This window comes from Centruroides sculpturatus, unplaced genomic scaffold (genome assembly GCF_000671375.1).
Source record: "Centruroides sculpturatus isolate CEXI.00-Female unplaced genomic scaffold, Cexi_2.0 scaffold464, whole genome shotgun sequence".
Classification (NCBI taxonomy): Eukaryota; Metazoa; Arthropoda; class Arachnida; order Scorpiones; family Buthidae; genus Centruroides; species Centruroides sculpturatus.
In genome coordinates, this window is record NW_019384627.1 from 179,475 (window position 1) to 195,562 (window position 16,088).

Genomic DNA, 16,088 nt, shown 5'->3' on the forward strand with positions numbered 1-16,088 from the left:
GACTATAGTAACTGATTATTTCTCATATTCCCTGATTTGGATTGACACACTCAGAATAGTGCATAGTAGAAATTATAACCACAGATTTATCTTTTTGAATGGGTTCTATTCACCAGTGGCAATTCATGATTGTCTGATGTGAAGGCATTGAGTAACTACTATTATTTTCTATAACAAACTATATACATGTAGTGTATGCACAGTACAGTTGATCCCCCTATAACACGGTAAATATGTTCCATTCTTTATGAAACTGATGTTCTACGAGTCCTTAAATACATGAGCCAATCACAGCCTGGCACGTATGGAGTTTATGGACTACGGCTGTTTGAAAGGTTTTCTTCCATAAAATTAATCGATTCTAGACTAATTTGACTCAACATTTCCAAAACACACATAATTTTTTGGGAATAATCCATATAAACTATGCTATAAACAAAAAATTGTAGGATTACTTACCGAGTATGCACCGTTTGACAACGCCATTGCTTAAGCTTGTTTTCGGCATGGAGCAGCGCATTGAATGGGGGTGTGTGTGTTTCCTGATAAATTATTTTTCTATGAAAAATTTGCTGAACTTTGGAGACATTGTTAATATAAATATAATTTTTATGGCCGTTAAATAATAAATGGTTTTTAGTAGGTCCGCTGCTCGTTTAAACTCAACAGTTTGTGCAATATCCACTATTGGTCTAGATTCGACCAATCCTGTCACGACACGAGTCGGCGATGACATTTTACCATTATATAAGAGTCTCTTTTAGCGTGTTTATACGAATACAGTCGCAATTTTTCTGCCGTTATATACGAAACCGAATTATATGAACCCATTTTATAGGGGGGTCTACTGTACATTATGCATATATAAATTGCATTCATAAAACATATTTTTTAAATTTAATTAAACAATTTAATTTAAGATTCAAATTCTGTCTTTTTCATATTAACATTTATTGTTCATGGAGTATTCTGCAACTCTGTCCTGATCCAGTAACTAATTTCAGCTGCATAACCTATTGTGACATTATTATTAATCAGTATAGTATCATATTAAACACTTCAATGTATCACAAGATGCAATGGCCAAACTAAAAGACTGTTTTCCCAGTGAGAGAAGTCCTCGGGATGGCACTGTAGTGTTTAACAGTGTTGTTGTAGGAAGATGCATGACATGCAACACCGTAACAGAATCATTTTTATTTTGTATACTTCTGGTTTTGATTAGAAAATGAATTTTAACCATATATAAAAATTAACATAGTTATTGCTGATAAAAATTGAGACATTATTATGATTTTATCTTTCTTTGAGGGTGCTGCAATTCTATTCTACAATGCTTATCACAAGTTATCACTGCTATTCACATATATGCCAATGGATATATCAAAGTGCAGAATGTGTGTAGTGAATCACTCTCCATTTGAAATGTAGGTGGAAACACTGTAGGCTCACACTGCAGTGAAAGACTGGAGTAAGCACTTCTGAAATGGTCAGTCATTGTTGACTGATGATGCCAGACCAGGACAAGCACATTGTGCGATCAAAGAGATTACAGTAGGGGAAGTGGACAGACTCATTTAGGATGACAGATAAGCACTGGCACTAAGTCACTGTGAAAGCACTGGCACTGAGTCACTGTGAAAGCACTGGCAACTGAGGTTGAAATAAGCATCAGTAGCATGCACACCATTACCTGTGAGCATCTACAGTACCGAAAGATCTATGCCCGGTGGGTGCTGCACAACTTGATGTCTGTGCAAAAAGACCTTTGCATGGGTCTGTCATTGGAAAATTTGCTGTGGTACTGCAATGAAGGTCATCATTTCAGAGAGAATTGTTACAGGAGACAAAACATGGTGCTTTCATTTCCAACCAGAAAGCAAGACAGAGCACCCAGTAAAAGCACATGTCATCTCCATCACCTAAGAAATCAAAGGGAATGCAGACAACAAGAAAGATAATGTTGACTGGTATGTGAAAACTTTAAAATCTCTGTGAGCTTCCATCAAGTCCAAGTGGCTTGGTCTGCTTTTGCAAAATGTCATCCTTCTTCATGACAATGCCTGCCCTCACCAATGTTCCTTCTAATTTTTTTTGTAGATGAGCAGAACATACTTCTCTGAGCAAAAAAAAAAGATCTGTCTATCATTATTTTTCAGACCTCTCAATTTTAGAAGATCCATAAATTCCAAAAAACTAAATGTTATCTACTATAACATGCAGTTTGAATGAAAGATTAGCCTATATAATTGTAAAATGGGGTGTGTTAGATACTGTTACTCATCTGCAGAAAGTGTTACCATCTAAGTTTTCACTATACATAAAAAGCCTTTGTAAAAGTAATTACTATATTCATTACTCAAATACTATAATTGGTGTCTTATTTACATGGTTTTTATGGTATGTACCATACATTTTGAATTGGAAATGATATACAAATTTATAAGTATCTCATCAATGCACATATTAGGTCCAAACTACAAAGATTTAGACAACTTTCAACAAAAAACATTGAATATATTTGAAATTGGACTTTCAAATCATTCTTTTTCTTTTCCTTCTGGTTTCAGGATTATCAAATCTTAGATATAGCTAGTGGTTCTGTAAACCTTTCACTCATAACAGAATGTTGGTAGTGCCCCAGTGAACAATGAAATGGAAAATTGGCTGTTGGGCTGAAATTTGAAAAAAATTGTAAACCTATAAATTCCCATTGTTGTCCGTCCATCTCTCTTTCCTTAATTTTCAGAACGGAATTAGATAGATTAAATCCATGACCAGATATGGAAACCTTATAGTCAATCAGGGTCTCCTGCCTCTATATGAACTTCTGGTTTGCACTGGAAGTCATGTTATTTCAATTCAAAAGTTTTCCCCTGAAAGCAGTTAACAGATAATCAGCACAACTCTATTGTTAAAAGGAAAAGTATGGTGTATAGGGGCAAGATACTACTAATTTGAGGTGAAGAGAATATATTTTAAATTAAATAAATTAAAAATATGATTAAAAATTGAAGCCCAGCATTGTGATGATCTCACAACAAATAATTACTCATTTTCTAATGTGTACTTATTTACAATGCATTCTGTAGATAACATCTACAGAATGCATTGTAAATATTATATAGAATGTCATCTGCAAAGCATTTGTTAAAGCATTCAGGGTGAACAAAGGTCAACCAGCTATTGCAAATGTCAAAAGATCAGTAGTACAGAAGGCAATGACTTGCATTTGTTTGGCATCATCATGATAGAGCCATTTCCAAACAACATCACTGTTATGAAAGAACTTTACTATTAATACCTTGATCACTTGAAAATCAATATCAAAGAACTTCATCCAAAAAACTGACAAAATTTAATACTGCCATGACAATACAACAGAACATAGAGCAAAGGTAACCTTAGAGAAGCTGACCAGTCTGGGCTGTTAGCTTCTGCCTCATCTATCTCATAGCTAGACTTGGTGCCGACTGACTACTATCTATTTTGAACGCTGTACAACCATATTTCCAATAATTTATACAATTCTATGACAATACCTAATAGTCAAGATTTTCTTCAAAGAAAAACCAGTCATTCTATGCATTCACAGGATTGAAAGTTTGCAGCAAAGATGGCAAGACATGATTGATATTGTTACCATGCTGGGGTTAAAGTAGAAGCTGAATGAGAGCTACAAAGGGTCATAGTGATAAGTTGTCCTAGTCAGTGCCATTAGTGATCAATATGGTTATATCTAAAATTAGTCTGGCTGCAGAGATTGGATGGAGGTCTGGAGCAATGTGTCTGCACAGTAAACAGGAGTTGTGGGTTAGAGTCTTGTTCTGGGCCAATCTTTTTTTCCAGAATGTTCTAAAATTAAATTAATTATTTTTTTATAATTATTATTTAGGATTAATTTTATTATGGGGGTCCTTCCTCACTGCCCTTGCCATTTTTTGGTACTGTTTAGCTCTATGGTCCAATGGTGATAATTCTGTTAGTTCCCAGTGACACATTGAATGTGTCACCTTAAACAAAGAAGCAAGTTCGTAGGAAAAGTTATAATCATATCCTTTATGATTTTTTTCCTTTCAAGAAAAAATTTTTTTGAATAAAAATTTTCATCAAGTCTGGGCTCTCACACAAATATAACATCTAAAACCCAATAGTTATATACTAAAGCCAATTGCCAGATAATATTGAGCCTACCTCTAGTGCCAAATTATTTAGCATTTAATTATTAATAGTAGTAGTAATAGAGCTTGATATAATCTGGCAATCATTTGGCTGTAATAGTTCAGAGAAAAAGTAATTAATTTTATAAATTATACTTATAAGATTAAATCTAACAGATTTCAACTATATGTTAAAATTTCTTTTCTGAGTCAAAACATAATTTAATTTATACGGACTATTTTATTAGCATTCTAGTCCTGTTAAATTCAAATTTTTATGTTCTACTAGCTTACCCGCCGCGCATTGCTGCAATCTCAGAAGAAACAAAATTCATGCAAACTCGTTATGATAAAATTAAATTTACATTTTATCATTTTTATTGAAACTTATTATTATAACTTTCAATAAAAATGATTTGCTTGAATTATTATTCATTTTCATCGGGAAAACATTTCAAAGTATCATTTCAATTCTATTTATTTATTGGAGTGCTTATGGATACAAGATATTTTGTTTTTTTGTCTGATGCGTACATGAATAAGTCAGAAGGTTTCTGACGCGTGAGCTGGCCACATACAGTTGTCCATGTGAGAAGCACGGATTCTCCAAATCTAGCCCACACACTTGCAGCGATTGTCAGAAGTGCGATATTCCCCATTTTTATATATATTTTTTAATCCTTTACAATTTTAATTATTTAGTTGCTCCTTCCTCTCTTCCTTGGCATGTTGTGAAATTTCTGATAGTTGGATAATAAACCATTTTATTGTAATTTGTCTTTTTAAATTATTTTGAGTCGATATTAAAATTTGGAAAAGTGGGATCCCTAGATTGGTAAAATAGGCAAGTTTCCTCCTACAACTTCAGTTGTTGTTTGGGATACAGTTAAAATTTTAACAAAGTCGAGCAAATATCAATACATAATTAGCAAAAAAAAAAGTTGAAATAAAGTGATTAAACAAAAATGATTACAAATATGGTAAATAACAGTTCACAAATGCATATATAGAAATATTTTTTGGAGGGGAGAAATGGTCTTCACAATTTGAAATCAATCGAACTCACGATGTTTGTATACACTCGCACCATCTATCATAGGATAAATGTACTGTGCCAGAAACCTTAGCGGGAGTGTATTAAAAAACTTCCCAAAGTTTCATGGCAATCGTACTATGCCAGAAACCTTCACAAAAGTATATTAAACAACTTTCCAAAGTTTCATAGCAATTGGATAAACGGTGTGGTAATGCATGAAGGACATACAGACAGACATACATTCATTTTTATATATATAGATTAGTATTCCAGAACTTTTGAACTTAATTCCACTTATATTTAGTCTTTTGCTTGATGATAAAGTTTTACTGAAAATAATTTCTTTGTGTTGTCAATACTGTGTTCTTAATTTATTAAAGTAACAATGTAAAAGAAAAACACAGAAAAAACTAAGTATTCATTCTCTTGAAAATAAAAAAAATAGATTGTTTATTAAAAATTAGTTAGATTGGTTAAAAGATTGTTAATAATAAATAAATAATACAGAAAAAAAATTAGGAATAAAACAGTAAATTTGTATTTAAAGTTGAGCATTTAAAATAAAAAGATAAGCAATAATCTTAATCAATATGCATCAATGTCCTTAATTCAAGTAGTTATTCTTTTAATCACCATAACAGTGTATTTCTATTAATAGGACTTATTATACTGGTGTATAAGATTACAGCAACTCAGTCACACAGATTAAAATTGTTTTATTTACAATTACCTGGACACATACAAATTGCGTTTCGGACCTGTATGTCCCTCTTCAGCAGGTATTTTACAAACAAATTCTAAATAAATAAAATTCATACAATAAGCAAACTAATTTACCGACAATATTTTTAAAAAAATTTTTATGCCTACGATAATAAATTAAAAATTCATACTGTTTTGATGTTCTTTCTTTCAAATCTACTTTTTCTCCAATAATTCAGTCCAATAACAATTAATATCCATTTTAAAACATTCCTGTATTAAAATCAAACCAATAATTGTTCCATTAAACTCTAACCTTAAACGTTAACATTTTACATAGTTTTGTACATTTAAAACAAATTCTAACTTACATTTCTACTTGTCTTTCTTCACTTTCACTTTGTCTTTCCCGGTCACTATTGTTCCCTTTATACGTCGATTTCCTGTTTGTGTCTATCATTCTTCTCCATGATTGGTGTATTTCTCTTCCGTTATTGTTATTCATTCTAATGTTTTGTTTGATTATATTAATGTGTTCGTATAATTGTCGTTTATAATTATTTTCTTCTTTTTTTCTTATTTTAACTGATTTTAATATTATTTCACATCCTGTTGAATTGCAGTGTTCCGCTACTGCAGAATTTGCATAATTTCCACGTATTGCTCTAATATGTTCTTTTAATCGTATCCCCAATTTTCTCTTTGTTTCTCCAATATATGTTTTTTCTGGATTACAATTACAATCAAATGAATACAGAACACCTTTTTCTTCCATTATATCATTTTTTTCCTCATTTCTATAACATAAATGTTTCTTCATTATATTGACTTTTTCTGGTATTATATTAATTTTCTTACCTAATAATTTTTTGACTCTTTCAAATACTTTTGGGATATACCTTATTTTCACAAATTTTTTCTCTTTATCTATTAACTTTTTTGATTGCTTATTATTTTCTATATTTTTAACCCATTTATTTAATAATGTTTTTGGATAATCATTAAAAATAAACATTTTTATAATATCATCTTCTTCTTTTTCCTGTGTTTCTATCTCCGTTGTTCGTTGTCTTATTTTACTTATATACATTTTAAATATATTATATTTCATATTGATAGGTATAATTGATTTATAATTGATTGTTTTTGGAATCTGCATAGGTTTTATATATTTTTTATAAATTAATTTATCTTATTTTCTTATAATTGTTATGTCTAAATAATTAATGCTATTTTGTTTTTCTTTCTCTAATTCAAATTTAATATTTTCTTTTATCTCATTAGTTTTACTTATAATTGTTTTTTCATCTGTCTTTCTTTTATCAAATATTATAATACAATCATCAACATACCTTCTATAAAATTCTATACCTTCTATATTTCTAATTTGCTCATCTATTTGTATCATTGATATTTCTGCCAGTTTTGGACCTATGCAAGTACCCATAGGTATTCCATCCTTCTGGGTGTAGAAATTATTTCCAAACTGAAAGTAATTATTTTTAATTATAATTAAACATAATTTAATTTATCCAATTGGGTGTATTTATTCTCATTAATGAATTTTCTATATCTTCTATTGTAATACTCGGATACATATTAACTATATCAAGTGATATTAAATTCTTATATTTATCAATTTTAATATTTTGTAAACTTTTTAACAACTCATCCACATTTTTAATACTATATTTAGATTCCTGTAACAAATATGATTTATTTTTTAAAAATTTTTCTAAGTTATAATATATATAATTTTTAACGTCTATTAAAGGTCTATATTTAATAGGATTTTTATGTGTGTTTACCCGTATATTGAATTTTGGTGTCCTATTATCTTCTCTTTTTATATGTTTGATGTCTTCTTCTATTATATATAATTTACTTTTTAAACTTTTCAATTTGATATCTAAGGATTTTATTAGTTGGTTCACTGGATCTTTATTAAGTCTTTTGTAATTTCCTTCATTAATTAATTCTTCAATTACTTTTATCTTCTTTTCTTTTTCCATTATTATTATTTGTTTTGTCTTGTCACCTTGAAGTATATCTAAATTATTATTACTTAAAAATGTTTTTACATTGTTTAATTGTTTCCTATAGTTATTAATTTTATTTTTTGTTTTTTTATTTAATTTTCTATTTTGTATTATTTTTTGCATACCTGTTCTTATTTGTTCTCTTTCTTCTTCTGGGAACTTCCATAACAAATGTTCTGTCATTACAGCAAAATCTTCAGTTTTCATTATTTCAGGTCCATTATAGTCCAATCCTAGTTTTAAAGTCCTTTGTATTGGGCCTGGAATTTCTATATCCGTCATGTTCACAATTAACTTCTTTTCATAATCTTCTTTTTCTATATAAGTCGGATATCCAATTTTCTTAACTAAATTATTGTATTTATTCTGAATAAGAGAAACAAAGGGAAATCAAAAAATGAATGTACTAGTAAGTTCTTTCAGAATAAATACAATAATTTAGTTAAGAAAATTGGATATCCGACTTATATAGAAAAAGAAGATTATGAAAAGAAGTTAATTGTGAACATGACGGATATAGAAATTCCAGGCCCAATACAAAGGACTTTAAAACTAGGATTGGACTATAATGGACCTGAAATAATGAAAACTGAAGATTTTGCTGTAATGACAGAACATTTGTTATGGAAGTTCCCAGAAGAAGAAAGAGAACAAATAAGAACAGGTATGCAAAAAATAATACAAAATAGAAAATTAAATAAAAAAACAAAAAATAAAATTAATAACTATAGGAAACAATTAAACAATGTAAAAACATTTTTAAGTAATAATAATTTAGATATACTTCAAGGTGACAAGACAAAACAAATAATAATAATGGAAAAAGAAAAGAAGATAAAAGTAATTGAAGAATTAATTAATGAAGGAAATTACAAAAGACTTAATAAAGATCCAGTGAACCAACTAATAAAATCCTTAGATATCAAATTGAAAAGTTTAAAAAGTAAATTATATATAATAGAAGAAGACATCAAACATATAAAAAGAGAAGATAATAGGACACCAAAATTCAATATACGGGTAAACACACATAAAAATCCTATTAAATATAGACCTTTAATAGACGTTAAAAATTATATATATTATAACTTAGAAAAATTTTTAAAAAATAAATCATATTTGTTACAGGAATCTAAATATAGTATTAAAAATGTGGATGAGTTGTTAAAAAGTTTACAAAATATTAAAATTGATAAATATAAGAATTTAATATCACTTGATATAGTTAATATGTATCCGAGTATTACAATAGAAGATATAGAAAATTCATTAATGAGAATAAATACACCCAATTGGATAAATTAAATTATGTTTAATTATAATTAAAAATAATTACTTTCAGTTTGGAAATAATTTCTACACCCAGAAGGATGGAATACCTATGGGTACTTGCATAGGTCCAAAACTGGCAGAAATATCAATGATACAAATAGATGAGCAAATTAGAAATATAGAAGGTATAGAATTTTATAGAAGGTATGTTGATGATTGTATTATAATATTTGATAAAAGAAAGACAGATGAAAAAACAATTATAAGTAAAGCTAATGAGATAAAAGAAAATATTAAATTTGAATTAGAGAAAGAAAAACAAAATAGCATTAATTATTTAGACATAACAATTATAAGAAAATAAGATAAATTAATTTATAAAAAATATATAAAACCTATGCAGATTCCAAAAACAATCAATTATAAATCAATTATACCTATCAATATGAAATATAATATATTTAAAATGTATATAAGTAAAATAAGACAACGAACAACGGAGATAGAAACACAGGAAAAAGAAGAAGATGATATTATAAAAATGTTTATTTTTAATGATTATCCAAAAACATTATTAAATAAATGGGTTAAAAATATAGAAAATAATAAGCAATCAAAAAAGTTAATAGATAAAGAGAAAAAATTTGTGAAAATAAGGTATATCCCAAAAGTATTTGAAAGAGTCAAAAAATTATTAGGTAAGAAAATTAATATAATACCAGAAAAAGTCAATATAATGAAGAAACATTTATGTTATAGAAATGAGGAAAAAAATGATATAATGGAAGAAAAAGGTGTTGTGTATTCATTTGATTGTAATTGTAATCCAGAAAAAACATATATTGGAGAAACAAAGAGAAAATTGGGGATACGATTAAAAGAACATATTAGAGCAATACGTGGAAATTATGCAAATTCTGCAGTAGCGGAACACTGCAATTCAACAGGATGTGAAATAATATTAAAATCAGTTAAAATAAGAAAAAAAGAAGAAAATAATTATAAACGACAATTATACGAACACATTAATATAATCAAACAAAACATTAGAATGAATAACAATAACGGAAGAGAAATACACCAATCATGGAGAAGAATGATAGACACAAACAGGAAATCGACGTATAAAGGGAACAATAGTGACCGGGAAAGACAAAGTGAAAGTGAAGAAAGACAAGTAGAAATGTAAGTTAGAATTTGTTTTAAATGTACAAAACTATGTAAAATGTTAACGTTTAAGGTTAGAGTTTAATGGAACAATTATTGGTTTGATTTTAATACAGGAATGTTTTAAAATGGATATTAATTGTTATTGGACTGAATTATTGGAGAAAAAGTAGATTTGAAAGAAAGAACATCAAAACAGTATGAATTTTTAATTTATTATCGTAGGCATAAAAATTTTTTTAAAAATATTGTCGGTAAATTAGTTTGCTTATTGTATGAATTTTATTTATTTAGAATTTGTTTGTAAAATACCTGCTGAAGAGGGACATACAGGTCCGAAACGCAATTTGTATGTGTCCAGGTAATTGTAAATAAAACAATTTTAATCTGTGTGACTGAGTTGCTGTAATCTTATACACCAGTATAATAAGTCCTATTAATAGAAATACACTGTTATGGTGATTAAAAGAATAATAATCTTAATCATCTATTTTCATTTTTTCAATGCAGAAAGCAAGATTTTTAAGACTAACAATTCTGTTAAATGTTAAGTTTCAGCTGTTAATTTCTCATAACTAGGATTATACATTTATAATTAAAATCAGATTTAATGCTTGTCATTCCCCACTTTTTTCATAATCCTGGGATTCTGGTATTCTAAATTATAAATCCCAAATAAATTTAATTTTTTTATGAGAGACAGTATACTCATCTGAGCTTTTAATAAAAAATTTAAAAATCACCAAACAGATATAACAAATTATTAATGGCTAGTATATAACTCTTGTTAGATTTATCATCTTTAAAAAGAAAAAATTTTATTTATATTTGTTATTTTGTTAAAAGGCTTTACAATGGAAAGGTATCAAAATGAAAATAAGAACATGCTATAAATTTCAAATATAGATGTTTTAAATGCTTAGGCCATATGTTAATCCATTCTGAAAATGTAAATTTAATAAAGATAAGAATAGTGATAATTGTGAATATTGGAGTCATTCTTTATTCAAATTGTTACTTTCTTATGTTTTGTTTCTCTTCACTTTCCCATTTTACAATTTTCTTCTCCATTATATCAAAGACCATGTACTGGCTGCAAGTTTCTAAAACAACTACACAAGTTATTCAGTATTTATCAGAAATTATTCTGATTTTTAAAACATTTAATGCAAAACTAAGATACTATCACTCAAAAATTGGGCATACTTAAACTAAGCCACTAAAATATCTAATATCCAGGAAAAAAGTTTGGAGGTGCTAATGTTTTCGCCAGTGTTGAATGGGCATCATCAGGCAAACTAATCCCCCAGCTGCTGAAACACAGGGGATTGCCATACATGTGTGAAGAGGGGAGGTGACGTAAGAGAAGCACTCCCTCTTCACTTCATTCTCTGCTGGATATTAGTTTTTTAGTGGCTTTAGTTCAAGTATCCCTTCTTACATCACCTCCCCTCTTCACACATGTACAGCAATCCCCATTGTTTCAGCAGCTGGGAGATTACTTTGCCTGACGATGTCCATTCAACACAGGCAAAAACGTTAATATTCAGCAGATAAGTTTGGAGGTGTTATGTTTTTTTTAGTGACTTTAGTGCAAAACTAAGTAATAAATAACATTTTGCTGAGTAAAACTTACACAATTACAGTAAACCCCTTGATTTAACAGACTTCAGGTTTAATGGACAAAATTTCTAGTCCATGTTATATGGAAAATTAATACCTGATTAATTTTTAAATGCTTTTTAAATGTAATTAAATTAACAGGATTTAGTATTTCACCCACAGTGTCAAAGAGAGATTGAATTTATTATTTCACAGGATTTTTTCAAATCCAAGAGTCACTGTTCTTAAGAACATTATTTATTTGTTTAGGTTAAATACAATTAAAGTGTATTTTCCAAAAAATGTTTATTTATTTCGATTTAGATTGTATACTTGTTTATTACAGTCTCAGACCTACAGTCAGTACATAAGCAATAAATAATACATATAGAAAACTTTTCTGTAAAATTAAACTTCTCACACATACTTAATTTTAATTACTCAAACATAGCTACATAAGTAAAAAAATATTAATTAATTTGTCAATTTTTTAACACACAGCATTTGGAAAACCTACTTTATTATAAAATGGACTTTCAGCTTTAACAGACATTCCCTCATCCACATTAGTCCATTAAATAAAGATTTTACTGTATTCCTAAAAGTTTTGATTGATTTAGCAAAACAAACATTCTCAAGAAGACAGAAAATATATTTTTTATTAAATAAATAATTAATATTTTTGGAAGTTCATCATTCCATCATCAGATTTTGGTAGTTTAACGAATGTTTGCATCACAGCATTCTAAACAGGAAGAAAGGATTTAAGAACACTGTGATTCAAATATTCATTGAACTATAATCATATAATGTACCAGTATGGAGATTAAAAAGCAAAACAGCATATATATATATATATATATATAAGTTATAATCTCATAAGAATGTTTTAGCTGATGATCCGTTGTTTAACATTTAAAAAAAATTGGTTTTGCCACTGCAAGTTTTATAAAAAGATGTAAATTTATATTGTTTTGTGAATGTTTTTCCTATTTATAGAATTTTCAGTAATAAATCTTATAATATTTATTATTTTCAAAATAAAATAATTTTGATATAAAGAAAAAAAATTCCTTGCTTTTCTTTAATGCATTATTTCAAGTATAATAAATTTCATTTCAGTCATTGATTGAAACAGTTTTGAAATATCAAAAGTGTAAATTTAAAAATTTAATTTAAAATAATTTTCCAATTTCGAATACTAATAAACTATACAAACAACTTATAAAAATATTATTCAAATTCAATTCTATATAACTGAAAGTTCTTTGAAACTACTTTATTTCCTATTATACAATTCTTGTCATAACCTTAATTTCAACAATATTGCAAAAGACTTGTCCATCAAAACAATCAACAATTTTTCAAATGTAAATTTACATAAATTGACATTCAAAATTCTAGTTTAATAAAAATAAATGAAATCCTTTTTGACTTAAATATTTTTGAAAAATAAAAACTATTTATTTATATAATATATAATAAAACATTGTGAAAATAAGAAAAAGAAAGATTTTTTTTACTTATCATTTCATTTAAATACAGAAATAATTAAATAATAAATGTTTATTATTTAATTATATATATGCATATGTCAGCTTTTATAAATAATTAAAATGTTTTAATTATTTATAAAATCTGATGCATTTCTTAATTTTATTCTAAGTTAAAATATTATACATATATTTGAACACTAATGAATACCAATAAAAGAGAAAATAAATTCAATTTTTATTAAAATTTAATACATCATTGTTTATTGTTTTATATTATCATAATTCTTTATATTATATATTTATTGTAATTTATTGAAAGCTAGCATATACAGTATAAACATTATCTTAAATTTTTTTTTAACTATTTGTTTTATTCAGAGATTATATTAAATGAAAACTTCTAATAAAAACAAGATTCCAAAAATTAATTTAAAAAATTAAGAATGGGATAATTGTCAAGTCAGCCAATTAACAATTGATAATTAATCAGAATTGTATAAATCACATAATTGTATTTTTTACAATAGCTTATAAAATTTTAAATTTAGATTTTATAGAGCCTTTTTTTTTTCTACTTTAACCTTAGTTTAACCTATCTTTTTTAATATGGATTACATACTTTCTTGGCAGTTCTACACTAGTGCTATTCTAAGAAAATAGAAGCAATGTCTAATATTTTTTATGATTGCATTTTTTCTATTATTAACTGATAAATTAATTGCCTATGTCAAAATTACTTTTGCATATCAGACATCTCAATCATCAAAATACTGGTTTAATAAGTTTTTCATTTTTACTGGTTATTGAAGTTGGTGGTAAGATTTATCAGACGTCCTTTTAAGTGCAATGTAATTCACAAAACAATATTAAATAACTGGTAATGTAATAACAATCTACTTGTTTAAAAATGAAAAAACTTTCTCTCAAAAATAAGCAGATGATGCTTAAAATTAATTGGTAAGATGTGATAATTGGCTATAAATGAGATCAGAACTTTTCCCTTAAAAAATGCATACTGTATTTCTAAAAATTTATTAGTACCAAATTAGTTAAACTAGTTAAAATCAAACTAAAAATGTTCTAAACATTTTCAATTTAAAAACACAGATACAAAAAGCTAGAAGTTTCTAACAGAATTGGATGTGTTATTGTGATTTTCTTAAAATACCATTATTAATAAAGTTATTTTTTTAATCATTATTCATTTTTTAATATTAATTTCATAATTTTAAATTTAAATAGTAGTAGCATTTTCCAATGGAAAGATTAATTACCAATTACTCCAATTATTGGAGAATTAAACATTACTTGATAATTAATCAATGGAGGACACGATTAGTACTATTAACAATTAGCAAATGATTAATTGTTACAGCTCTAAAAAATCTTGAAATTATGTTGATTTCTACAGAAAAACTAAATATATAACTAAAATATCAAAACAGTAACACACTCATTGACAAAAAAGTTATACAAGAAAAAGGCATTGTAATTGAATAAAACTATTAATGAGAATGTAATGATGGTGGTAAAAATGATTTCAATATCATAACAAAGATACAATTTAAAGCAACCTTTAGTACATTGTAAGACTTTCTCTTGCCTGGATATATGGAATAAGGTTGTGCTTACAGGCCATGTATATCTTGCAATAGATTTGCCCACAAATATTGCAATTATCATTCCAGATCATTCATACTCTTAGATGGTTGAAGCTGGCATCCCATCTGGTCCCACAAATGCTCAATGGGCAACAAATCTGAAGGGTAAGAAGACTACGGATGTTTGGCAATATGACAGACACATTGTAGGAAACACCAGCTGTGGAGAACCTAGCATTACTTTGCTAGAAAATGTCTGTTTGCAATCCTGCCATGAAAGGAAAACAAGAGTACAGAATTTCACTGGTGAGTTCTTCAATCTTGTTTTTACTATTGAGATATCCCTTATACCATTACTAGGAGTAACCAATGTGACTTACAATATGCCACTTGATAGCAAAGACAAGATTGAAGCACTCACCAATGGTGTTCTAAACTAACATGATAGTCATTTTCTCTCACAGAACAGGATCTGTTACTAAAGACAATATGATGCCAGTCCATGCTTCTCTGTCCCAACACACCACTGCAAATGAATGTTAGAGTTCTAATGGCATAGTATATAGTACAGTGGTACCTCGGGATACGAACGCCCCAGCATACGAAATTTTCAGGATACGAAATTCGAACATATTTTTGCTCCACGATACGAACAAAAACTCACCATACAACATACATTAGTTCGCAGCGCCATTTTTTTATTCACTTCTGTTCATTGGTCTCAGTCCTGTGTTTGCTTCGTCGTGGAAGAATCTCGCTTGATAAAGGAAATCTTGAGGTATTATAAGTGACTGATTTTATTGAAAAGAAACACTCCGAAAAGGTTCAAACTGGCCGTATTGCTGCTCGGAGTAATGAAATTTGCCTAAGTCATTTTAGAAACATTTTTAAAAGTAGGCAAAGCCGAACCTCTTTGGATAGATATTTTACCAAGCGACCTCTATCCAGTGAAAGTGCTGGCGAAAGTGAAGGAAAGAAAGCAAAAAGCAGTGAATAAAAATTTTAAAAAATAT

The 16,088-nt window shown here is 27.9% G+C and overlaps 2 protein-coding genes across 3 annotated transcripts in view; both read right to left on the bottom strand.

The window, feature by feature from the left end:
• The window catches only part of LOC111625653 (oxysterol-binding protein-related protein 3-like), a 148,502-nt gene that overhangs the window by 110,661 nt on the left and 21,753 nt on the right, over nucleotides 1-16,088 (bottom strand). The gene's annotated exons all lie outside the window — the stretch shown is intronic.
• On the bottom strand, nucleotides 6,129-8,260 carry LOC111625639. 2 transcript variants are annotated; one of them, XM_023368850.1, is made up of 3 exons: nucleotides 8,063-8,260; nucleotides 7,251-7,357; nucleotides 6,129-6,695 (listed from the first exon to the last, which is right to left on the bottom strand). In XM_023368850.1, exons 2-3 carry the CDS (start codon nucleotides 7,343-7,345, stop codon nucleotides 6,266-6,268), a joined length of 525 nt encoding a protein of 174 aa, XP_023224618.1. In that variant the 5' UTR covers nucleotides 7,346-7,357; nucleotides 8,063-8,260; the 3' UTR covers nucleotides 6,129-6,265. The 2 variants fall into 2 exon arrangements, with proteins under 2 accessions (XP_023224618.1, XP_023224617.1); XM_023368849.1 differs by lacking the exon at nucleotides 8,063-8,260 and having other exon boundaries at nucleotides 7,251-7,564.